The sequence below is a fragment of the Hemiscyllium ocellatum genome, chromosome 13 (assembly GCF_020745735.1).
Source record: "Hemiscyllium ocellatum isolate sHemOce1 chromosome 13, sHemOce1.pat.X.cur, whole genome shotgun sequence".
Taxonomy (NCBI): domain Eukaryota; kingdom Metazoa; phylum Chordata; class Chondrichthyes; order Orectolobiformes; family Hemiscylliidae; genus Hemiscyllium; species Hemiscyllium ocellatum.
Window position 1 is genome coordinate 36,942,306 of NC_083413.1, and position 27,794 is coordinate 36,970,099.

General features: G+C 37.2%; 1 protein-coding gene across 1 annotated transcript in view; it reads left to right on the plus strand.

Moving 5' to 3' along the window:
• Positions 1–19,047, plus strand: part of LOC132821511 (protein FAM131A-like) — a 51,626-nt gene extending 32,579 nt beyond the window's left edge. Inside the window, exons 3-6 of the mRNA XM_060834114.1 lie at positions 7,576–7,669; positions 12,612–12,794; positions 16,222–16,350; positions 18,231–19,047. Of these exons, the coding sequence (XP_060690097.1) occupies positions 7,600–7,669; positions 12,612–12,794; positions 16,222–16,350; positions 18,231–18,730 (882 nt within the window). The 5' untranslated portion in view covers positions 7,576–7,599 and the 3' untranslated portion in view covers positions 18,731–19,047. The remainder of the gene's footprint in view (positions 1–7,575; positions 7,670–12,611; positions 12,795–16,221; positions 16,351–18,230) is intronic.
• Positions 19,048–27,794: the final 8,747 nt, after the last annotated feature.

Sequence of the window (27,794 nt, forward strand, 5' to 3'; positions counted from 1 at the left end):
TTATAAAAAAATCTGCTAAGTAGTAGGAAACACGGTTCACTTTCCATTTTCTGTACGGAAATTTGAGCACTCTCCTTCAGTAGAAAACTAATGATGGGTTTAACACCTGATTTGCAATGAGTGGCAATAATAAGTGGCATGAATGGGAATAATTCATACAGCATATATCAATAGTTTTTTTTATTGTAAGCTGCATCAAAACACAAAAACACCTAGTTTTAGCTTTGGATAATGTGGGCTTTGATGAAGTAAGGTATGAAATAGAAGTGTATCTCCTGCTTCAGAAATAAAAGTTATTTTAACTTCTGTGCCTCACTTAATACCCTCAGCTGATATTTAACTTCTGCAGGAAACAGCAGAAAAACATGATCCAGAGGTCAGTCACTGGTAAACAGTTGGTGATAGAAATGGATCAGATCATGAGATGGAGGAGAAGAAGTCTAGCATTTGGCTATATGCTATACTGCTCAATGATATTATGACTGGTCTGAAAATCCTTAAGTCTACAGTTCTCCCTTTTCTCAATATCCTTGATTCCCTTATTGATTAAAAATCTATCTACCTTTGCCTTGAATATTCTCAATGGCACAGACTCTGTGGTAAAGAGTTCCACAGATTCACTGTCCTCTGAAGGAAGGAATTGCTGCTCAGCTCTGTCCTAACTGGGAAACCCCTTGCCCTGAGATTACAGTCCAGGTCTTAGAGTCTCCCACAGGGGGAAACAGCTTATAGAATTATAAGCACAGATCCTTCAGTCCAAGTCGTCCATGCTACCTAGGTATACTAAACATAACTAGTCCCATTTGCCTGCGTTTGGTCCATATCCCTCCAAAACTTTCCTATTCATTTAACTGTCCAAATGTCTTTTAAATGTTGTAATTGTACCCATCTTTACCATTTCCTTTAGTAGCTCATTCCATACACACATTACTGTCTGTGTGAAAAAGTTGCCCCTCGGGTCCCTTTTAAATCTTTCCCCTCTTACCTTAAATCCATGCCCTCTAGTTTTGGACTCTCCTACCCTTGGGAAAAAATACCTTAGATATATTCCTTATCCATGCCCGTCATGGTTTTATAAATCTGTGTAAGGTCACTTCTTGGCCTCGTTGCTCCAGGAAAGAAGTCCCAGCCTATCCAGTCTCTTCTAATTCAAATATTTCAGTCCCGGCAACATCCTTGTAAATGTTCTCGGAACCTTTACTAGTTTAACAACATCCTTCCTACAGAGTTATATGCAGTATTCCAAAAGTGGCCTCAGGTGCAACATAATGTCCTATCTCCAGTGCTTTGACCAATGAAGGCAAACGTGCCAAACGCCACCTTCGCCATCCAATCTTCATGCGGTGTCACTTTCAAGAAATTATGTACTTGCACCCCTTGGTGCCTCTGTTCAAGAACACTGCCCAGGGCCCCACCATTAACTGTAAGTCCTGCCCTGGTTTGCCTTCCCTAAATGCAACACCTCACATTAAACTCAATCTGCCACTTCTCAGCTTATTGACCCATTTGATCAAGACCTGCTTCTACTCTTAGATAATCTTCTTCACTGTCCCCTATGCCACCAATTTTGGTACCATCCACAAACTTACTAAAAAAAACTTTTATATTCTCATCCAAGTTGTTGATATAAATGATAAACAACAGTGGGCTCAAAACTGATCCTTGTGGCACACGGCTGGTCACAGGCCTCCATTTTGAATAAGGATGTTGTGAAACTTGAAAGGGTTCAGATTTAGATTTCCTACAGTGTGGAAACAGGCCCTTCGGCCCAACAAGTCCACACCGACCCTCCAACCAGACCCATTTCCCTCTGACTAATGTACGTAACACTATGGGCAATTTAGCATGGCCAATTCACCTGACCTGCACATCTTTGGACTGTGGGAGGAAACCAGAACACCCAGAGGAATCCCACGCAGACGCAGGGAGAATGTGTAAACTCCACACAGGCAGTCGCCCGAGGCTGGAATCGAACCTGGGACCCTGGTGCTATGAGGCAGCAGTGCTAACCACTGAGCCCCCGTGCCACCCAGAAAAGATTTACAAGGATGTTGACAGGATTGGGGGGGTTTGAGCTATAGGGAGAGGCTGAATATACTGGGGCTGTTTTCCCTGGAGCATTGGAGGCTGAGGGGTAACCTTATAGAGGTTTATAACATCATGAGGGGCATGGAAAGGGTAAATAGACAAGGTCTTTGCCCTGGGTTGGGGAGTCCAGAACTAGAGGTTTAGGGTGAGAGGGGAAAGATTTCAAAGGGACCTAAGGAGCAACTTTTTCGCACAGAAGGTGGTGCATGTATGGAATGAGCTGCTAGTGGAAGCTGGTACAATGACAACATTTAAAAGGCATTTGGATGTGCATATGAATAGGGAGGGTTTTAAGGGACCTTGGCCAAGTGCTGGCAAGTGGGACTAGCTTCATTTCGAATATCTGCTTGGTGTGGTTGAGTTGGACCGAAGCGTCTGTTTCCGTGCTGTACATCTCTCTGACTCTATAACAACACTGTACCATAATCTCTGTCTTCTATCATTGAGCCAATTTTGAATCCAGTTTGCCTGGACCCCATGTGATCTAACCAGTCTACCATACAGAACTTGAAGGCCTTGCTAAAGTCCATGTAGATAATGTCTCCCATTCTATCTTAATCTATCTTCTTCTCAGCATCTACTTTATCAAGCACCTAAGAATCTTATAGGTATTTTTAATCAACTTGTTCCAAAGTGTAATGTCACATCTCTGGAATAGGTAGAGATGAACTTGAGTTTAACTCAGAGGACACTACCACTGCACCACAAGAGCCCCCTAAGAATCTTTTACGTTATGATAAGATTTCAGCTCATTCATCTGAAGGAATGTGGTCCTTGGACTGATGCAGGAAGCTGAGAGTTATCAACAATGTAGGCATCATGAAAGCTTAAATGAGTTGGACATTGATTGGATAGAAACCTTCCCTGATACTGGAGTTAATGATGTAATGATATGTGTAGTGAGCAGAACCGAAAGCAATATGCTAATTGTGATCTGATCTGAACTTGTTCAGTAGAACATCTCTCTGCTTTTATACTTAACGCTACTATTTCTAAACCTGAAGATCCACATGCTTTTCTACACAATCTCTCAATATGTTCTGTTGTCTTCATTAATTGGTACACATGTAACTCCAGAACTCTCTGTTCATTCACATTCTTTAGAACTGTGCCATTTTGTTCACATTGATTGTCCATGTTCCTTCTACTAAAATACTCACCCTTCTCCATATTAAATTCAGTCTGTTCTTTTCTTTCTCATTCTGTGAGCCTGTTGCAGGTGATTCGTATCATTCTCACTACCTATGGCATTAGCAAATTTTGAACTTTGACTCTGTCTTCCAAAATGTAATTCATTTGGATAGGGCAAAGGATTAATAGTCCTATCATTGACAGTTGGGGAACACCATGGTTTATCAAGATTCAGTCTCAAAAATAGCCATTTGCTATGATTTTTTTTGTCATTAAGACAAGTTTTTAAAAATCCATTTGGACATTAACTATCCAATTCCATGACCCTCTATTTTACTAGTCAGCCTTTTATGTAGGGGTACTTTGTCAAATGCTTTCTTAAAATCCACATAAACAAGATCTACCATAATTTCTTCTCCTTTCTTCTCTGTTACTTCATCAAGTATCAAATGAAATTGGTTAAGCATGATCTGCCTTTTACAATTCGTGTTGGTTATTCTGAATTCTGTCTCCAAGTTGGGTTTCTTCTTGAACATTGTTTCTAAAATCTTACACCACTGATGTTAACTAACTATCCTGTAGTTGTTATGACAGTCCTTGGGCACATTCTTGAATATGGATGTTGCATTGTCCACACTCCATTCTCACGTCTCTCTGCACATCCTCAATATTATAACATAGTCAGGAAGTAAGGACTTCTTAGTTGCAAACTGTTCGATTTTTACATCAGTGTAAGCACATGATTAGAGTTGTAAACCATTTGCGAAATTTCCAGACTGAAAAAGAGTCCCAACAAGTTGTATCCCATCCCAATTAACTCAATCAACCATCAAGATGATTTCAATTCAAAAGTATGGTGTTATAATCAAAAGCAAAATATTCATTCTGTTTGTCTCCTTTTTGCATCAAAATTGGTAAAATGAAAAATTGAACAAGTGGCATCAGAATATACTGCTGAGAATATATTCATATTCATGGCTTATGCAAGACACATGGGGTATTGTCCTGTGGCTGCCTAGCAATCCTTTTTGGACTTGATTTATGTTTCACAAACCTAGGAAGTCAAAAGCAACAAGACCTCCAACCCTGTAGTAAGGCTGCAAGCCTCTGTCTCCTCCATTCTTGACTGAAGTACACAGGAAACTGATAAAGACTGGGAGTCTCAGGATTTTAATGACCTTGCAAACCCTGAAATGCTGAACTGTGGCTACTTTCAAAAAGCATGGGATCAATTTAATTTCCATCTGAACAGAAGCTTGATTGAAAGAATTTTCATCAGTCTATTTTTGTTAGCATTTCAATTTCATCAACAAGAAAATTGTGACAAGTCATCAAAGTCTATCTTTTATTTTTCAGACCATTGACCAATAAAGGTGCTTTTTTTTTGCCCTTTTAAAAATATAATTTCTGCAGCATCTTTTGTTGCTTTTGTGTTTTGTGTGTGTTAGAATCAAAAAGGTATATAGTTCTAATTCCTAATGTTGTTTGGCTGTTAATCAGTTTTCCTAATACCTTTTAAAAGTGAGTTTTGTTCTAATGAACTCAACAAAAAAAATCCATTTGTGATAAAGTGGCCTGGAAGCAGTCTCTTTTACTGAGTAATATTACAACAGGGAGACAGTCGGCATTTTGGTGATTAAATGAAACCATTTATGAGTGGTGTGATTTACAGTGCACTCCTTCTACCAGAGACATAACACTCCTAAATTCCTTTAAATATTTTTTCCTTTATTTGTCATTCCCTTACTTCAGCAGAAGGTGTTGTAACCTTAATGGATTCATTCCATGGGAATGGGTGGCTCACTGTGTTCAAGTGACTAAAATTCATGTGTGAGAGTGGCAGTGCGCATTGTCTCCTGCAACGTGAATACCTGTGCCAAGGCTTGTCCTACCTTCACATGAATTTGACACATTCATTATTAGCAGGGAGGTAGGCTTGGAGGTAGGCTTGGGTTTATTAAGTTTTGACCAGATATAAAATGGTGATATACACTACAAATATAATTTAATATATACAAGAAATTCATATGATTGCACTTCAGCTAAGGTGAACTATTAAAATTAAAAGCATAAACATGTTCTCTGAACATGCACAGAACCTTGAGATTTAATTAAAGCTCATCAATTTCTCAGCAGTGCTTGTTGTGTATATTTTTTAGAAAATCAGAATATAGTCAGGCAAAGTCAACATGGCTTTGAGAAAGGGAAATTGTACTTGACAAATTTAGGAGATCTATTTGAAGATATAACAAGGAAGGTGGATAAAGAAGAACCAGTAGATGCAGTGTATTTGGATTTCCAATATATAAATTAAGAGCCCCGTTCTGATGTTATGGATGATACTTTAGCATGGAAAAAGGATAGGCCAAGTAACAGGAAACAGAGTTGGAATAAATGAATAAACACATGTTCAGGATGGTAGAGTGGTAGAGAATGGTAGCGTGTCAGAGGGATCACTGCTGAGGCCTCTACTGTTTATAATCTGAAGTAATGACTTGAATGAAGGGAGCAATTGTGTTGTCAAATTTACTGATGTAATTGAGGTGGGTAGGAAATAGAGTCCACAACGGGGCAGGATAGTGGAAGCTAGATCACTTAATTTGTTCAAGACTGAGTTAGATCTATTTTTGATTGGCGAGTGAATTGAGAGATATGGGGGACCATTAGGAAAATGTATTAAAGCCACAATCAGATCAGCCATGGTAGAGCAAGTTTGAGGGGTCAAATGACCTACTCCTGTTCCTATTCATTTATCATGTTCTTATATTGTAAACTATAACCACTTATTATCATGCTCTGTGCATCATGTTCAACAGATAAATATAGTTAGAATCAGGAATGGGAGGTAAGTGAATGGAGTAGAATGGATTATTTGATGTTAGAGTCAAGTACTCATTTATAGTACATGGTAGATAACATTTTATGATAGATATGATTATCTCTGTGCGGCAATAGTCTAATGGTCCTGTGATGATGGCTTTAGTCAGGATAATGGTATGATTGGTTAGGTCTGGAAAGATGGTAGCTTCAATGAAGATGAAAGCAATTGTATATAATTGGATTACTTACAGTGTGGAAATAGCCCTTCAGCCCAACAAGTCCATATCAACCCATTTACCCAACACTGTGGGCAATTTCACACAGCCAATTCATCTAACCTGCACATTTTTGGACTGTGGGAGGAAACCCATTCAGAACACAGGGAGAATGTACAAACTCCACACAGTTAGTTGCCTGAGGCAGAAATTGAACCCAGGTCTCTGGCGCTGTGAGGCAGTGGTGCAGCCACTGTGCCACCGTGCCACCCATAATGGGTGTCAAGAAATGTGCAAGGTTGTATACTATATATTTTTTATTCAATTCTTTCTATTATTGGATAGTCTTTGAGTATAATTACTCAAAATATCATAAAACGTAATAGTTTCTTTGATAAATTTGTATTGATTATATTATACCGAGCTGATCTTACTAGCACTGTTACAAATGAATGACTATGCATGTACACAGATCTGCATGTTATCTGTATTTCCTACATATATTTCTTGTTTTGAGGAAACATTTATATTTCTTACAAAATAATCTGAAATTGACAGTGTTAGTAACTTTTGCAGGTTAGATTAGATTCCCTACAGTGTGGAAACAGGCCCTTCTGCCCAACCAGTCCACACCGACGCTACAAAGAGTAACCCACCCAGACCCATTTACCTCTGACTAATGCACCTTACACTATGAGAAATTCACCTGACCTGCACATCTTTGGATTGTGGGAGGAAACCGGAGCACCCGGAGGAAACCCATGCAGACACGGGGAGAATGTGCAAGCTCCACACAGCCAGTTGCCCGAGGCTGGAAGTTGTTAAAGGTTACACATACTTAATAAATGGAGAGCTAAAAATCTAAAATGATAAAGTAAAACTCCCTTGCGCACTTCACAAGTCAAGTGAATAACTTAGATAGAGGTAAAAATTGAACTTTCATTTTCAACTTAAATTGATTCAGTAGCGAGCATTGAAGAAAGAATGTTCGTGAAATGTCCGATTTGTGCTATTAGTTTTGGATATTTCACCTTAAAAAGGAAATCGCTGCATCCTCAGACCAGCACATATGAATGATTTCAGTTGAGCCAACATCTTTTATTAGTAGTAAAACTTGATATCGTCAGTTATACAAAAAGAAATAAAAGCAAATTAAATAAATTACTCAGTCTTCTGAAGAGATTTGCTTTAGAGGTAAAGCAAATTAAACTGATGTATATTATGTATATAAACTTATGTTTTTACTGATAAAGAATTGACAGCAGTATTCAGATGGCAGATTCAGTATTGAGGGGTCATAGATTATCCTTTATTTTTGCAGGTAAATGTTGAAGACACTATTGAAATGTTACCGAAATCAAGACGCGCACTTACAATCCAGGAGATTGCTGCACTTGCAAGATCATCTTTGCATGGTTTGTGTGCATTCCTAATAATTTGTATCAACTCACTCTTAGGAGGTGGATGATCTAAAATTTAAATTCACTAAAGTGTGAATGCTTGGACAAATATGAGTGGGTTTCCTAAATAATTTGTATATGTAGTACTCCTACTCCTATGTAAAATATATTCTACTGATTGTAGAAATACTCAAAATCATGGTGTGGGATTACAGCAAGGGAACAAGTAGAGGTATAAACTCTAGTGAATGCAGGAAACAGGAATGCATCTCTTTCAGCTTGCTGCTTCCATCAACTGCAATAATTAGACTCTTGGAATTGAATACAAATCCAATGCTACATCTTCAGGCTATCTAGACATTTCGAAACTCTGGCCAAGTAAAGATATCTGATATTGCCCTGGAATGTCAAACTAGCTATTATTACATTAATAAACTATTATAATATTCAGGTCATTTACTAATCATTAGCTAACCATGAAAACCACATAGAATTGAAATTTTGAAAAAGGTACATTTTGTGATGCAATATAAACTCCTTTGACACGCCATTAAAAGAATGTAAATCTATCAAGTGACAGGTTAATTTTCCCTAGTTCCAGAAACTAGCTTCTAATTGCCTTCAGGGATAATGTGAACAACAAAAAATAGAATTAGAGCTTTTGGGTGGGTAAGAACCATTTGGCCTCTGAATCACACACCAGTTAGATGCAAAGTAGCTATCAATGTCATTTATCCATCCATTAATCAAACTTAAAAAAAATGTATTTAGCCAGAGAAAGAAATTACTTACTGTGGCAATTTTGTTTTGATCTCTAAAAAGATCAGTTGAAAAACAATTCTCCTCAAAATGGCCTCAGCAATAGACAGATAAAACCGGATTACGTGGCCTTAAAGAGACATAGCACATACAGACAGTAGCAGTAAACTATGTAATGTTCGTTAATAAATATGAACTAAAATAAGTAAAGTTGAAAATTAGAGACACAGATTGCCTTGTGGGATTGTGATTGTGGGTATACTGGAAATCTGACTTAAGGAAGGGCAGATCTGGGTATTAAATATTCCTAGTTAAAAGGTGTTCAGAAAGATATAGAGAGAAGGAGATGATGTCTTTGGTATTGAGGCATTGGACAAAGAGGATGTTTCAGAAGGTTCAGGGACAAAATTCATTTTGTTCAAAGTAAGGAATAATTACAAATAATTGCGTAACATTTCAAACAGCAGCTACAGGGAAGGGTATAGAGGAATTAATCTGCAAAGAAGTTGCAGAGAGGTGTAAACATCTCTGTGTAGTTATAATGGGGGATGTTAATTACCCACTTATAAACTGAGACAGTGGTATGTAAGGATCATTGAAGGACAAGCATTCCTGTAATGTGTTCTTGAGAATTTTTGACAGCAGTTAGAATCCAGTCTTAAAAGATAGGAGGCACCGCATCCTTGGGAATGAGGTGGGTCAAGTAACTGAACTGACAATGGAGTAATATTTAAGGGGACAGTGATGATTGTATCCTAAGGTTTAGGATAGTAGTGGAAAATGACATTGTTCAACCCAGAGTAAAAATAATTAACTGGTGGAAAGGGGACTTCAATTGGTCAAGGACAGTTAGGCCAGAGAACCTGAAAGCGAAGGCTGGCAGGAAAAATAACTGAACATTGAGTCACTTACAAAGAGGAGATGGGTTGGGCACAGTCAAGATATATTCCTTGAAAAGGGAAAGGTGGGGCAAACAAATCCAGATCTCACTGAATGACAAATGGAGATAAAAATTAAGTAAAATAGGTAAAAGTGTGATCATGACAGGTTCCAGTAGTAAATGCAGTTAAGAACCAAGGTGAATACTGAGGTTCAGAACAGAGGTGATAAAGTAAAAAGACTGCCAGTTAACATAGAAGAAAATCCCAAAGACTTCTGTAGGAACATTGATAGTGAAGGAATGGTTAAAGGAGGAATAAGATGGTCTAGGCCCCAAGAATGGAAACCACACACATAAACAAGAGACATGGCTGAGATGTTAAATGAATACTTCGCAGCTTTCTTTACCTAAAAGGCAGATGCTGCTCAGACCATGGTGACTGAGAAAGAAACCCAGTCCCAAGAAAGGTTTAAAATGATAAGAAGGAAGTAGTGGATAGGCATTTGGTACTTAAAGTTGTAAAGACACAGGGACAAGAATATCCCCTTGTTCTAAAAAGCTTGTAAGGTACTCTCAGCAAGTACAGACCAGTCACTTTTAAATTCAGTGGTGGGGAAATTTCTAGAAACAATTATTTGGGAGAGAATTAATAGTCACATTAAAAATGTGTGTTGATTAGACGAGTCAGCGTGGATTAGTTAAGGGAAAACCATGTTTAACTAAACTGCCAGAGTTTACAGTAACAGCGAGAAGGAGAGGCAATTTAATGTGGTGTATGTGAATTTCCAAAAAGCATTCGATATAATGCCACACAACAAACTTATGAGGAAATTTACGGGTCACAGGATTAAAAACGATGTGGATACACAGTTAGTTGCGGAAAAGCAAACAGAGTGATGGTTAATGGGTATTTTTCAGGTTGGAGAAAGACTTGCAGTGGAGTTCCCCAGGGTCAATATTGAAACCCTTGCCTTTTCTGATGTATATAAATGATCTTGACCTTGATGGTCTGGTGCCAATTTCAAAGTTTGTGGACAACACAAAACTTGGGAGAATTGTAAACTTTGGGGTGGACATTTTGATGGAGCGGGCAGTTTGGTAGTAAACCAAATTCAATGTAGAGAAGTGAGGGGTGCTAGACTTTGCTGCAAAGGAAATGGAGAGACAGTGTAAAATAAATAATTATATTATAAAGGTGTGCAGAAGCAAGACACCTGGGTGTATGTGTACATAACTCATTAAATGTGGAAGTAGAGGCATAGAAAGGTATTAATAAAGCATACAGCATTCCAGGCTTCATTAATAGGGACAGAGTACAAGAATAGTGAGGTTATGATGAACTTTTAACAAGTGCTGGTTAGACCTCAGCAGGGGTATTGTGTGCAGTTCTGGACTCCACTCTATAGGAAGATTGTGAATCTATTGGAGACAGTGTGGAGGGTTTTATGAGAATAATTCTAGGGATGAGATCCTTCAGTTATGAAGAAAGACTGGAGATGTACAGTTTCCTAGGAGAGAAAGCTGAGAAGAAATGTGATGGAAATTTATAAAATCATGAGGGCTGTGAACAGAACAGATTGGAAGAAACCTCTTGCTTGTAAATGGATTGACAAAGGACACAGTTTTAAATGTTTTGCAAAGAAAGGTGAGAGAAACCCCTTTTCACACAGTGAGTAGTCATGAATGCACTGACTATGAGGTGTGGTGGAAGCAGTAGAAGGTATTAGATGATTATTTCAGTAGAAACAATGTGCAGCATTACAGAGAACAGCAGGAGCTCTACACTATGTTAAAGTGCTCAGAGAGCTGGTGTACATGAGGGGTTGAATAGCTTCCTTCTGCAACATAACAGTTCTGTGATGCTGTGAAATTGCTTTATATGTTCTATTATAACTCTAACCTGGTATGTAAATAACTCCTAAAACCCCAAAATTCTGAATGTTAAACATTTAGTTGAGGGTGAGATGCTTAGGCAGCATTCTGTTATAATCTTTATAAGGTATAACCATGTTTGTATTTGGGTTTTAGACATAAAAGGTACATTGAACCGTGTTCTCTAGCCTTCTGTTTATGGTGAAGCCAAGATTAAGGGAGCTCAGCTGAGTCATTGGCTTTCCCTATGGTTTACAACAGCATCTGTTGCACTGTAGTCCTGATTTGGAAACTGGCTTCACTTCCTTATTATGATGCTTCCTAACTCCTCTGTGTACAGTTCATCCAATAATAGATAGTAGTTGAGCATTTAAATTACCAACGAAATGTATACTTTCAACAAATTTTCCAAACAGGAAACAAAAGCCAACTCAAAGCAGAAAGACATACAATGCCCTTCACAATCACACAATATCCCAAAGGATTTTACTGTGCAACCGTTGACATGCCTCTGAAGCTTAAGTTCCCTACAATGTGGAAACAGGCCCTTTGGCCCGACCTGTCCACAGCAATCCTCAAAAGATTAACCTACCCAGACCCATTTCCCTCTGACTAATGCACCTAACACTATGGGCATTTTAACATGGTCAATTCACCTGACCTGCACATCTTTGGATTGTGGGAGGAAACCAGTGCAGACACAGGGAGAATGTGCAAACTCCACACAGCCAATTGCTGAAGGCTGGAATTGAACCTGGGACCCTGGTGCTGTGAGGCAGCAGTGCTAACCACTGTGCCGCCCAGTGTAATCATTGTTAAGAATGCATTCACTAGAGTGAGAGAATAAAGATGATTGATTACTAAAGTTGAATAGTTAATTTGAAATCTGTGCTGATCACTGCAGCATTCTTATACACATCAGCTTCAGATATAGCTCAAGTTGTGTACACTTTTAAAATTCATTTGATTTTACTTTACACTAATAATTTAAGTTTGACTTTTTAATTGATTTATGGGATGTGGGTGTCACTGGCTGGATCAGCATTTATTACCCATCCCTAGTTGCCCTTGAGAAGGTAGTGGTGAGCTGCCTTCTTGAACCATTGTTATGCATTTGGTATAGGTAGCCCCACAATGCAATTAGGAAGGCAGTTCCAGAATTTTGACCCAGCAACACTGAAAGATTGATGAAATATTTACAGGTTTGGATGGTCACTAACCTGGAGGAGAACTTCCAGCCGATGACATTCCCATGTACCTGCTGCCTTTGTCTGTTCAAATGGAAGTGGTCATGGGTTTGGAAGGTGCTGTCTTGGGAGCCTTGGAAGTTCTGTTGTGGACTGTATTACTGAAACAATTTTTACAGTGAAATTGTTGATTTGTTCAAAATGATTTTATTTCTACATGTCCCTTCTTCTGAATCAATTTCCTTTCTTTTTTTTTCAGGTTTCTCCCAAGTTGTAAAAGACCATGTAACTAAACCTACTGCCATGGCTCAGGGTCGAGTTGCTCACCTCATAGAATGGAAGGGTTGGTGTAAGCCCATGGAATCTCCAATGACTCTGGAGATTGATTTCAATTCCTACTCAGACTTAAGTGAAGGTGAACAGGAAGCAAGATTTGCAGCAGGTAGATCAACTTTTAAATTCAGCCATTAAATGTACATATTATTTATTCATCTACCTGATCTGTAAAATACATGTTGAAAAAAATCTGTTAGATCCTTTTGTAGTAAAATGTGATGTACAGTTGTGAATGTCATGGATTTGATAAGTACAATGAATGACAATTCTGTTGTCAGCATGCATCGAGCACAGATTCTACATACTGTTAGAAAGACAAATAAGGAGACAAATTGACATGCACAACGTGAGAACTTTATAAGCAGTGGTAAGGCCTAGAATAATTTAGCTGAATTGGTTCAGTCATTTTAATATTAGTTTAGAAATGTTCTTTTTACATGCAGTAACAATCTTTAATTTGTCATCCTTCTAAATTTTCTATTTTCCTGAAGACATCAGCTGACCTTTTCGAATTGACTTAAACATTTAGGTGGGATCTCAATTTAATTCAGAGGAATGCATTTTTAACAATGCAGCAGTTGCTCAGTACTCCATGAAGTGTCAGTCTAAACTCTGGTGCTCTTTATCAATAGCATTTTGTTTTTCATTTGCACTGCACAATTGAATTATTATTTGGAAAGTTATGAATACAACGCAAAATAATCCCCTAAAATACCTCTGTTCCCCACAATAGTCTTAGAGTAATGGGTAGTTCTATGATAGGAGATAGAGGTTTAAGATTCCTTGATGTGTTCTAGCTCTAGGAACATTTGGTTAAACCAATTATGCACCCTTCAAATTGAATGGACTGATGGAGCTGTACCAAAGAGAATAACCCGGGTGAAGCACTCGAAGAGTTTATGGATATCAATTATGGAGGAGTCAGTCACCTTTATAGAACTCCTGTTTTCCATTTTGCTCGAGTAGAAATCATTTAAGCTGGGGAAGCTTGTGCAATCTCTGGAGGCAAGTTTGGTGGCTGGAGGGAAAGTGACACATTCTCCACTTCCACCATGATGCTGTGGCCTTCTCACCTTGTAGCCAATTGAGACGTTACGTGGCTAATTAATGCCACCTTAAACCCTTCATCCTACCACTATTGGTATTAACCCAGAGGGGAGCTTGCAGTATGATAAGCAAACCCATGTGGATTACATGCAGGTTTCTGGAGAAGTCCCTCATTTAAAGGCACTCAGTGTCTGATCAAGGGACCCAACCATCTCCCCTGCAGCCACCATCATTTACTGCTGGCCTGGAATCCAGCAATGATCTTAGGTACTGGTGGGTATCATGCAGATAGCAGCCATCTCCTCCCTGCCCTGATTGTCTAGCTGCTGTTCGTGGTTATGATTTCCATCTTTGGTCCTTGATACTGGCTAAGGCTTCTGCTGGTTTGTCAAGAGCCAAATTATTATATGATGTGATGAGTCATCTGCAAAAGAAGTGACACATGGTTCTTGCCAGTTCTTTAGCCAGCAGCCAAGGATCTGGTTACTTCCACAAAATTTTACCCAGTAACCTGAGTATCATCATAACACTTTTCATGAGAGTGGATTTTCTCCTGATAGCTTAGCTTTTGGATGAGAGCATTGCTCAGTGTAGTAATCAATTATAAAGACAGAATAGGTAATTCACACTAAATAATCTAATTTCATCTCAGACAGCAATTGCAGATTACAGAAACAAAAACTGAAATTACTGGACAAACTCAGCTGGTCAGGCAGCATCTGCAGAGAGATGTTTCAGATCTCCAGCATCCACAGTTCTTTGTTTTATTTTACTGGAGATAATATGATTGACCTCAGTTTTAAATAGGGATAGATTAGTCAAGCAATATGTTTCTCTTCATCAAGTAACTCTTGGTAGAAAGTGTAAGCATATGAACATTAGACGAGGACCAGACCAAACCTAAATATGCTGTTTTCAATTATTGTGGAGCTTGTTGACTTTTGTTGTCTCCCTATTGCATAAAACACTTGGTTCAGTGAGAGATTTTGGGATTTCTTTGGAATCAGACCCGGGTTGACATAAGCAACCTCAGGAGGATGAAAGAAAAAATATTCAAATTTGTGTTTCAGCTTTTAAACACGTAACAAGTGGTCACTAGACTTTGAACTGAACCTTACATTGTTAAGGCAAACACATAAAATCGATTTTGAGAGTGCTTGGATACAAAACTATTACCATCATAAGGAACAATATAGAATTGGCATATTCTATTTTGCAACAAGTATTTTTCTGCTGTTTATTGGGCTGTGATTTGTTTTATTGCCACTTTACAAATGAATAGAATTGATATAAATTTACTCACCTGATTAACTGGTTGTTCTCTTGTATATTGAAGACAGTCTGAACATCAGTTAGGTTCTCTTACAAACTCTATATAGTGGTGTCAATTCAGAAAACCAGTTTATTTGGAAGATTTGTGTTAAACAATTATTAATCATTAAAGATGAGGGTTAGTGTCTAGTAATGTTTCAGAGGAATACCTAAATACCAATTATTTTTCGTTTGACAGTGATTGAGTATCATATACAAAATGCCTGGAAGTTTTTGAACGTACTGTAATTAATGCCTATAATTTAAATTTTCTATTTGAACACATTTTGGATTTGATCAAATCCCTTATGATGTGAAGCCCCATGAAACTCACTTCTTCCTTCTTTAGATATGTTCTAGCCAGATCAGGTGAAACCAAATGGCTAAACCAAATATGCACCCTTCAGAATTGAGGGAGCAAAAATGGGGGACACACTAAGGGAGATAGCCAGAATGGGAGGCAGTGAGGGTTTTTCTTGGGACAAGGGCATCAATTGTGAGGTGAAGGTAAACCTCTGTTAGATCTCCTTTTAGCCTTTTTGGCCCAGTAGATATAATCTCATCATAAGAATGGTTTTTCCTTTTTTTTGTAAATATTAATTTGGTATGTCAGATTTTTAAATATCTGCTTAATTTTTAAGAATATTTTTAAAGATATTTTTAACATGCTTTCCATTTTATAACCCTATAAATACATTCAAATAATCTAGGACCAATGCAGAGTTTGTGATGTGCAACATCAGATTCACCACTGTATATATTTATATACAAGAGTATAGAAATTTGTTTGATTACATAAAGAAAATAGATTACTATTGTGAATGAAGATAGTTGACTTTTCACATTGCTGCAAATTTATTTCCATCCATGGCACTTGGTGCACATTTTAAATTGACAATCCATTTATTAATAACGCATTTGAGCAATTACAATTGGTAATATCACATTGTCACTGAGCTACTAACAGAAACATCACTATTTCAATTAGTCTTCTTTACATACGTTCTTAAAAACGTCCTCTCAAAAATGTTTTGTAATATTAGTGAATGGGTTGGAGTTCAAGGATGAATATCGTAGTTTTACAGATCTCGGGAACGCTTTAATTTGGTAGCACACACAGGTATTTACTGATTTCTGTTCACTCCATGTTTTTAAATAGAGTATTTGCATTTCAGGTGTGGCAGAACAATTTGAGATTGCAGAGGCTAAACTCAAAGCGTGGTCATCTGTTGACGGCGATGATTCAAATGATGACTCATATGATGAAGATTTTGTACCAACTAGTGACAGCACCCTGCCAGCTGGTAATGGTCCCTTTCAAACCACTTTTGTTCTGCTATCATTGTATTCTTTGTCACTATTATGCATCTATACTGAATTATATGGTAGTGGTGCTGCGATAGAAGTACACTGTTCTTTGTTATTGTCCTAAGTTTTCATGATTCTCCTTACATATATTACCTTGTGTCTATTCAAGTATAAATGAAGCATAAGCAGTATGGAGCCAATTAAACTATTATCATAATTCAAAATATGTTTGTGAATAACACATCTGTACTTGCATGAATAATATTTTGTGTTCTGTCTGTTTCTCTTGGTCTATATTTCCACCATTTGATTGCAGTTCTGAAACTTTTCAAGGATCAATTACTGTTCCTGCAATTTTTGTAACTTCACATGTCATCTCACAGTTTCTATCTTCCTCCAACATCTCCCTCCTCATCCTATCTCAAAGGGCTCATTTTATGTAAAACCAAAATACTATGGATGCAAGAAAGCTGATATAAAAACATGAATTGCTGGAAAAGCTCAGCAGGTCTGGCAGCATCAAGGTTTTGAGTTCGATATGACCTCTTCAGAACGTGTATTGCTACATGGCTGCTTGTCACAGCATGATGTATAAACATGATTAGGTTCCCTACAGTGTGGAAACAGGTGCTTCAGCCCGACAAGTCCACACCGACCCTCCGAAGTGTAACCTACCAGACACATTTCTCCTCTGTCTAATGCACCTAACACTATGGGCAATTTAGCATGGCCAGTTCACCTGACCTGCACATCTTTGGACTGTGGGAGGAAACAGGAGCACCCAGAGGAAACCCACACAGACACAGGAAGAATGTGCAGACCCCACACAGTTGCCCAAGGCTGAAATCAAACCTGGGACTCTGGTGCTATAAGGCAGCACTGTTAACCACTGCACCACTGTGCTGCCCCACATTTCATGTGTGACCCTTGACAACGACTGTAGGTAGGCTATCATGGTGGATCATTCTGGATCATTCGTCTCCTTGCTTAGCATCTAGTTACAAGCACTTCCAGTAGAGGGTCATTTTATAATATAAGGAGAAAGAGCCTGACCAGTTTTCTTGACTTTAATATGGGCATTGAAGTCAGATGCATCATCTCTGTCATAGATTTTTAAACTCTATTCTGGTCTCTTAGGGAATCAAGGAGAATGGGAATCAGGTTGAGGTATGGAGTTGAAGTCTAGGATCAGAGCTGAAAATGTGTTGCTGGAAAAGCACAGCAGGTCAGGCAGCATCCAAGGAGTAGGAGAATCGACGTTTCGGGCATGAGACCTTCAGCTCTGATCTCCAGCATATGCAGTCCTCACTTTCTCCTAGAAGTCTAGGATCATCCATGATTAGATTAAGCAATGGAGCAGGCTTGATGGCAAGATGGTCTAATCCAATTCTGGTGTTTTTATTCTGTGGTTGCTGAAAAAGTCTTACAAGTTGTTTGTGACATAATCTTCACCAGTCTTTAGCCCTCAGTCCGTGAAATCCACCTGGAATGTCTCTATTGATACCCTGTGAAACTGAAAAGAAATTTATAATTTGGCTGGTACACCTTAGAAAAGTGTGGCCTCAAACAGTAAAACAAGAAATCATGGTACCAAATATTCAGTTCTAAGAAGGCAAAAACATTGGGGAACTTCTTAGGGAATTATTTTGATAGGAAAAGGAAAAAATTTATTTTAAATAATTTGTTACTTTTTTTAGAATGTATTGTCTGTCCCATTCAGATTTTATCTTTAGAACATGCGATGAAATACTGTATGTGAATGCAATAAATCTCTACCTACTGTGAATGACTTTTGCCCAACAATCAAGACACTGTAGAACTATAATATCCAATCATATCACTGTATTTTTGAACTGCAATTATCTTATTGTTTCAGATGCAGCTGGACAGTACCCACAAGTGAATTACTCGAGAGAAATGCTGCATGGCCATTTGTGCAAACTCACAGTGAGACAGGCATCATGTGAGCAGGAAAGTGATTCCTCCCAAACTGTCTCCCCAGAGACCCTTTGTTCAAGTCTGTGCAGTCTGGAAGATCACCCTTTGCTTAAAATGGAGCTGGGGTCCCCCACCGAATTAGCCACAAAACTGTTTGGTCAGATCAGTGCAATGACTGGTCATAGGGACATGATCTCTCAGCTGCAACCAAACAGCAACACTGAATGTGCCTTTAGGAACCTTATCTGTGAGGACTCCTCTTATTCTGTGTCTTATGCTGAATCTTGTTTTACTCCGGAGGAAGATGACTTGTCATGTCAAGATTACAAAACCATCTGTAAGAAGGAGGACGGCGAGTATGAGGGACGTAGAAAAGTATCAGACGTTGCTTCCTCAGGTGTAGTATCTCTGGATGAGGATGATGCAGAAGATCAATGAATTCTTTGTGACCCTGGCATGTGTTTCTCCCTTTGATACTGGTCTTGAGGCGTCCAAACAATCGGTCTGTATTTTGTAAAAGACTGTAAAAATAACCTTTGCACAAATAATTGCCTGAGGTTTGATGCGAAGGTTCAAGCACTTCACAGGTTTGCATGCTATGAAGTGCCGAACTGTTTGCTGAAATGTTCTTAGCACGGTATGTAGCTCAAGCTTTGAGAATCTTTCGTACTGATCTTTAAATTACTTGCTCTGTTATTTTTCATGCTGGAAAGCATTCTCCAGTCACAATGGCATGGCTATGTCTTGTGCTAAAATGGCCAAATTATAATCTTCGTACAAGATTAAGCAGCTGCTGGAATGTTCTTAAAAACAGACGACATGTCTTTTTAAAAATATTTCACATAAGAGGTATTTGCTTTTAACCTTCTAGTTTTATACCATTCAACATATTATAGTCAGATGATAAATTAATTTTCAATGGTCTATTGAAAAACATGCAAATGTCTAAATCTTTTAAATTCCCACAGTTGAATCCTCTAATTTTGGATAAAATAGTTTCCACTGATGCAGTAAAGGAAAAGTGCATTATGGTTCAAATTTTATATTTTTGTATTTGTGTCTGCATCTTGTGAGGTATTGCTGTAAATTGGATTGCACGGGGCTTCAGTGCTGTTGCTGTAGGATATTTCTTTGTTATCACTGTGTGATATAGTCTATAAACAAAGAATACTGTGGTATTTCTGACTTTCATTGTCATATTGTTTAAATTGCAAGTGTTTTAACATATAATCAAGAATAATACAGCCAATATCCCACTCAAATTAAAATCACATGTGAGTGCCTGAAATACTGTTTGATGTGGCACGTTCAAAACATAAATCTCTTTTTTAAAAAAAAGTGAATCCTGTATGGAAGTGCGTGAATTTGATGACTATATTGGCCAATTTAATAATGATACATGGATGCAATTTTTTTTTTCTTTTCAATTCTATTCAGAAAGGTAGACTGTTAAGGTACCCAGGGATGCCATTATTTTCTGGCTAGGTGCTTCAGATCATGCACTCACATGTGAGGAAGTTGTTAATTGATGAAGGTCCTCGCCAATGGCTTTCTTTTTTGTGTTGCTGTTTTCCTGGCATGATAATGGTTTGGCAGTGCAAAAAACAGTTTCCATGCAATGTTTTATTGGCTGTAGCTGTTTTCCTGCAAAATTATGAGCAATTCATTCGCTTCAGATTGCCCATAACAATGACTTTGTTACATCTCATAAGCAACAGTTATGTTTGACTGGGTCTGGCTTTTCATTTGTAGTTAGATGCTGGATATGATTTATAAATGTTCTTTATTTTCCCAAGAAACATAACCTACCTTGAATGCCTACTGAAATGTTTTTGGGCTTGATGTAGCCCTGACTATACAGCAGTAATATTCAGTGCTCACACCCCTCCTCCTGAAACCTCCCCAGAATACTGACGTGGCCTGATTGCTTATGCTTTAACAGCATCTCAGGAGAGATAAGAGAGTGTATTTTTCCTCCCAGTAAAACTAAGAGAACCCGAGTAACAATTATTACAGACCAAAATTGGGAAATGAAGCTCTATAATTGGAAAAGCTGCAAGATCCGTCATACTTTGGCTGTAAGCGTTTGATCATATTGCCTGATTGTTTTGGATGTACTTGAGTCTGCAACTAAGTAATTGCTAGTCTTTGTTATACTTCTATTTTCGAACTGAATTACAGAGAGGGTGAAAGTGGATCATCTTTTTGATTAAGCGCAGGGCTATTTTGCTACAACTGGGGTTCTAATAAACCTTGCTGAATAAAGCGTTCCAAATTATTTTCCACATAGGCGTTAACAGAGGTTGCAGTTCTCTCCGTTACTAATTGTGCAAAGGTTTTGTAGCACTAAAAATTTTAGAATTTCCCAGTTAAATGGAAGATGCCACTGTGAATGTTCCTATGAAATCTACTTGCACTCATCTATTTTGTAATATTGTAAATGTAGTATGTGATACTGTTCCTTAGAATATAACTTGTGTCTTCTTTTGTCTATCATTTCCTTTGTTATAGCAACAATTAAGAATTCCAAATAAACTATCAGTAATGTTTCTTTGTTTGCTTCAAACAGCTTGTTGACTTTCCTTCATGGTTCTTTCAGTGTTTGGTAGATTTTGAACTTCATGAACCCATCACTTAAGTCTAATTAAATGCAATTGTTCTTAAATATGGAATTTAAATTACTATATGTTCCTTTGCGCAAATAATGGTAACTGTCTAATTTCTGCTGTCACTGCATTGGAAAAAATAAGATTTAGTAAGAAGTATTTCCTCTTGTCTTGAGAAAATCTGAAAAAATAAGGTTTTGGGAATAATTCTACTCAGACATGAAATATGATACTAATGGTGGTCTCTTAAAAAATTATTGTAACAGTATAATTTTTGAAACAAGAGCAGAAATACAAACTGGTAAGATCAATAAAGAAAATCTATGCATACCACCTATGGAATGTATACGCACAGTGTTGGTGAACCTATATTTGATCTCTCCTATTCATTGGATTCAGGGAGAGAATTCATGTGGAAGGACTGGTCCATCTGAAACTGCTCAGACAACTGCTGGTCTAGAACTGCATGGAGAGGAAACAAATGGAAGGGTGAAAGCCATGTTAATTAATCACACACAAAACATTTCCAATTAGGGATTTCACAATAAGTATTACTGCTACCCTATCCTCGCTTTTATTTTAATTGAATAATTATGCAATGTGAATGTTCAATTCTACTGTTAGAAGGCAGACACAATGATTATTATTTAAAATAGGCACTGACCATGAATACAGTATCAGAAACAAATTTAATTTCAGGAACAAAAGCTATCTAATTTCCTTCTGCACACAAAGAAAACTTCTTTCAGTCAGTACATTTCTAACAATATTTCAAACTTAAACAGGTGTCCTTATAAAATGTGTCATTTAATATCTCACTTCGTATTTCTTTATTGGCTCTATCTATATTAAATAATAAGGGGCCTCAAATCACAAAAAGATAAATTTCTATTATCAAATAATATTTAATCCCTTCTTATTTGTGATGCGATTTAAGATGATCTTTTTCCTCTGTCTTATTGGTTTACTTCTTAAATCTAATCCATTCACTGAATTACTAAATCGACTTCATATGTTCTAAGTACAGAAAATCTGAAAACACTTCAGTAATGTGTTCTATTAATTATATTACCTAATTAATCAAAAGCCATCAAATTAATTTTAAAAGCATTACTTGGTTTCTGAAAGGAAGTGGCCTTTCAGAAGCAGAGCTTTGCTTTGGAAGGAATATTAGAATTGGTGATGAATGAAAGGTAAGTGCTTGAACATCCAAAACATTTGATTTACTAATTTGCAATAACAAAAAAAACTTGAATGTTTGCAGTTCTGAAAGCAAGAACCTATTTATTTTCACATAACATCAACACCCAGGCTTGGTTCACACTTAGTTGAGGCTTTTTCTACCAACTCCTGGCTTAAAGAACTAAAGCCAATAAAAAGAGAATAAACTGATGTTTGTTCTAAACTGCTTGCTGCTTTTATTCATTGTGAATGTTAACTGCCCTGCATTAGTAACAAATTGGAATGGAATTCTTTTGTAGCATGAATGCTGGCTCAACCCAAACATTTATGCTGTTATAAGAAGTAATTAACTTGATATGGAGATAGATGTTTCCTAGCATGCTGGGTTTTGAGAACAACCATTGACAAATTAGACTAATTGGGCAATCCAAGAGGGTGTTTGTGTAATTGAAGAAGCAATTTAGGCTGTCTGATAATTTTATGTTTGTATCTTTTTAGACTTTGAAAAAGTAAATGTACTCAATATAGTAGTTACAGATTTTCTTACAAACATCCTTAGGATAAATCACTTGATAAGGTTAACTCAAAAGCATCTTGGAAGTTCAGAGAAAAGCCAAAATCTACAAAATAAATCTTAAATCCATATTTAAAACAATACACTTTTTGTCAAACTGGTTGTAGTCAGTGAATAGAATCCATTTAGGAACTGTGCATATTATTATACCTAATGGAATATATGACCACTTGCAGTGCAGTATCACCATATCTCAAAAGCAAAATCTTTGTTTGCACACTAATTGTCATTATAGAGCTGAAGGTGCAGACGTTGTGGATAATTAAATACGATGTATCACATAAATGTATTAAGGAGAGATTATTTTGAAGTGAACGTCTTTTACTTTTCTGCCAATGGTTTCTCCACACACAGATTGATTTTGGTTCCATTTTTTTCATACGGTCCTTTGGTTGACATGTTGCAGTAGCACAGATTTAGCTTTCATGTGTACTCTGTTACATACCAATTTCTAAACCTTCACTTTCCAAGACCATTGCTATGCCATCCACTTGCTGATTGTCATCATAACAAGTGTGAACCATTATCTCTTCTAGTTAAATAAGCGTAAGACTGCTTTCAACTACCTCTGAATGTACTGTTTCCCTACTGTATATTACAAATCAATCTCTCTTGTCTTTGATTCAATATAGGTTTTAATGGTAATTGATCTGTATTTGATTATTCTAGCCCATTCCCCAATCAATGTAATTGTGCTTGATTGTTTAAGCCTGTGATTGATCCCACACATCAAAGATGATTCTGGGTAAGTCCTGGGGCTTACACTGAAGGGTTTCTGTATGCTGAAACCTATAAGTTCAAAGATATGTTAAAGTTCTGGAAATAAACTGTTTGGATTTAGAACTGGAATCATTCTACATTGCTGTAAGATAAATCAGAGAAATGAGATATATAGTTACTGGGAAAATATTAGAAGCACACTAGCTTTTGGAGCGCCACTCCTTCATCAGGTGATGAACCAGCTGACGAAGGAGCGTCGCTCCGAAAGCTAGTGCTTCCAATTAAACCTGTTGGACTATAACCTGGTGTTGTGTGATTTTTAACTTTGTACACCCCAATCCAACACTGGCACTTCCAAATCGGGAAAATATTGATAATAGGTAGACATAATATACACTCACCTTCAAATCTTTTTAAGCATAGTCTATTGCAATACAGTTGGTGTAATTTCCCAGTACTTTTAAAATGTTTTTGACTATTCCTCCCCTCCACAATAGACTAATGAATACAGTCGGAGAATATGGAGAGGTTTAGGAGGGAATTTGAGAGGTTGGAGGCTAAGTACCTGATGGTATGACCACCCTGGTGAAGTGATTAAAATCTGAAATCAAGAAACCAGAATTAGGTGCCCTCTCATGGTTCAGATGAACTGGGACTAGGAGGCCTGGTTTCGAATCCCACCTGCTCCAGAGGTGTGCAATAACATTTCTGAACAGGTTGATTAGAAAAATAAGCTAATTTTTTTTTAAAAAGCCAGAATTAGACAACTGCTGATAGACCTGAAGTTTGCTGGACTGGGCAGATGTTACAGCCCATGTCGCAAGTTCATTCTTACAGCCAGTCACTGCTTGTCAATCCACATTGAACTCAGTGAAGCAACAAATTAGTTTTAAAATTCTCATCCTTGTTTGCAAATCTATCCTTGGTCCCATCCCTCTCTTTCTTTCAAATAAGACCATAAGACTTGGGAGCAGAAATTAGGCCCTTCAGCCCATCGAATTTGCACCACCATTCAATCCTGGCTGATAACTTTCTCAACCCCATTCTCCCACTTTCTCCCTGTAACCCTTGATCCCCTTGACAATCAAATACCTATCTATGTCTGTCTTAAATTCAATGATCTGGCCTCCTCAGCCTTTTCACCAATCTCTGGCTGAAGCAGTTTCTCCTGATTTAGAATGGAGATAAGAAGAAATGTCTCATTCATTGAATATTATCAAGATTATTTTTTTTTATTCACAATCCTCAGAATGTGGTTATCTTGGCAACTCACCACTTTTGCTTTATATTTACTCTAAATTATAAACTGATTATTTTGTCACATCTGAAAGCAAGCGGGAGAAAGTGGCCTTGTTGATAACTCAAACATGGAAGGGATACAGGGCGAATTTTGTGTTGGGAAACAATTTCCTTTGCTCCTATAATTTACCTTCTCCTCGCTGGGCAGCCAGTAATTGGCCATCACCAATACCTGATTGAATGAATAGAGACTGTCAGTACAGGAGCAAATGGACCCCTTTGTTTCTGCTCCATCTCCTTCACGCTGAAAGATTGAGTCCAGTCCACTCAATGTGTAAATTCTCTGATTATCTTTTGCTATTTTGAGGTTGTATTTGTGTTGCCAACTCTGAGTTGGAGGCATTCCTAAACATTCGGTCAGGTTGTGTCTATCTGACCATTTAACATTGCAAATGTCATTGTACTTTCCAAAGGTTGGGTTTCTTATGGTCAAAAATCTTTTGGTAAATTTACTGAGATGAATAACTGCATGAGGATTTTGACAAGGTAAAACCCCCTTTACATCCCTTAGCTATTATCTAATGGTAGTTTTAAAAATATCTGTGCATTGAAATGATATGCATGCTGTCACTCAAAGTTAGGAATCCAAACATATAGAGAATTAGAGACAGGAGAAAGTAGAAGAAAATAAAACCAGTAAACTAAAGAGTCATAAGTAGTGAAAATGCAGAAAGCAGGAAACAGAATTTTTAAAATGCATTCATGTGAACGTTTTTAGCTGATAGGTAAAAAGCCCAAGAGAAGAGGAGGACTTAATTTTCGAACAATCCATTAGAAAACAATTTGATAGAAATGATTGTAATATCATTAGTTTTAAGGCAGTTATGGAAAAGCAAGTTAGATTAGAAATAAATTAGATTTTCTGAAATTGAGAAATTTCACAAACTTGAGATGTGGTTTAATTAAAGCAAACTGGAACTGGCCATGTGTAGGTAAATTAGTGTGAGACATTCAAAGATAGTGAGAGTTCAACACAGGTACATTTCCTGAAAAAGCATGGGATTAAGTCCAGAACTATTTGGATATCAAATACTTTAAAGCAGAGAATAAAAATGGGAAGTGTTTATGATAAATGCGAAGGACTCAATATTGCAGAAACCCTGCGTATGAAGAGTGTAAGGTGAAATTGAAAAAAGAAATTATGAAAACAAAGACATGAAGTCCTATTGGCAGGATCAAGAAAAAAAATCTTTTTTTTATATCATATATAAAAAGCAAGAGGATAACTAAAGAAAGTGTGGGACCAATTCTGGATCTCAAGGGTAGCCTGCATGCGATGTTGGAAGAATTTGATTCTTAATGAATACCTACATCTGTTGTCACAAAAACATGTGCCAATACACACATTGCACTCATGGTAAAATGAAATAGAATTGATATAGAAGAGAAGGGTTAGGACATGTTAATATCTTTGAAAGGGGATAATTACCAAGGCTCACGTGAAATATATAAGAGTCTGTTAAGAGAAGCAAGAGAAGACCTAGTGGAATCTCTGTCCATTGTTTCTCAATCACTCTAGCTACATGCATGATGCCAGAATATTGGAGGATAAACATTAGACTGTGTAATGACAGGTCAGTCAGACTGACATTGATCGTGGGAAAATTATTGGAAAGTTTTCTGAAGGGCAGGGATAAATGTTCACTTACAATGACAGCATAGATTTATTGAGAGACAGCTATGTCTGACCAACAAAATTGACTCTCCTTATTCCCACATGTTTCACAGTAAATTGGCCAGAGTGCAAATTTGCCTGTAAGATCTGAGCTTTAAGAATTTAAAAACATGGTGTTTTAAACTACCCAATTAGACAGAGTGTTATCATCTAGTCTTAGATTAAATTAAAAGGATACAAAAGGTCTCTGTTGCCTATATGGCTCTCTAACTCATTTTCTGAAGCTAAATCAGTGCTTATAATAGCATCATGCTGGTACACAGTGTTTGAAAGATTTGCACAGTTGTTGTGTTATGAATGTGACAGTACCTTTGCCAAAGACCTACGAGATACATTTGCAGCTTTGCACAGAAGAAAATGTATTTAAAATTGCCTGTTTTATTTTGATACTATACCAGAGATACAGTTCCATGATTGATCACAATGTACTGGTAGAAGTGTGGTACTACCATGGCCTTATGGTGATACCAATTTATTATAATGGTACTGCTATAATTTTAGGCTGAAAGATAAGACTGAGTGATATGCAATTTTAAAAAATGTTCAAAATGAAATGGAGGTCTGTCAGTTTGTGGAAGAGAGAAGAATAATCTTCGGTTAATGATACAGATGTAGACCCTTTATCAGGAGTCATCAGGCCGGATGAAGCATTTCCATCTGATACATTGTCCTTACACAGATTTACAGCATTTCCATTTGAATATCTTTTGCAGTTTTTGTCTTTAATTTTGATATACCAAACTCAATTTTTATCAAATTTAGTGATCAGATTGGCCAATGTTTTTAAATAAAATTATCCCCTTACTAGCTACAAATAACTATATCGACAAAATACGTTAAATAAATACGTTAACTTGAGACCAACCATAATTTCTTTTAGCCCTTGTTTTATCCCTTTTTAAAATCTGTGTTAAACCTTAACTTTTTAAGATGATAGGTTAATTCCACTCAAATTATGACATCATTGCATAACTCATTTTTAATTTATTTCACACAACAATAAACATGTGAATTATATCTGTGATGTCCAATCAAAACATTACAGGCAATTTTAAATACAGCTTGAAGGATATTTTCATCTGCTGTGCACAGCTTCAAATGTACCTCCTTAGGTCTGGCAAAGATCCTGTCAGATCCATAAGACAAGAACTGGGCAAATGTTTCAAAAACTGCATAGCAGCATGATGCTATTACAAACACTGATTTAACTTCGGACAATAAGTAGGGTAAAATATTAATAATTGATATCACAAATAAAACAAATGTAGACCAAGCATATGGCGAATTTGCTTTGATTAATTTCAGTTAGGAATTTCACTCAATAACATTGTTTTTATTTTATGGATTAACTCTCCCATCCATATCTTAGTTGCACTGCATTGGCAATAGAGCCCTCTTCTGGTGAAAAATAGAATGTTTCAACACAGGTTTCTTAGATCAAAGAGT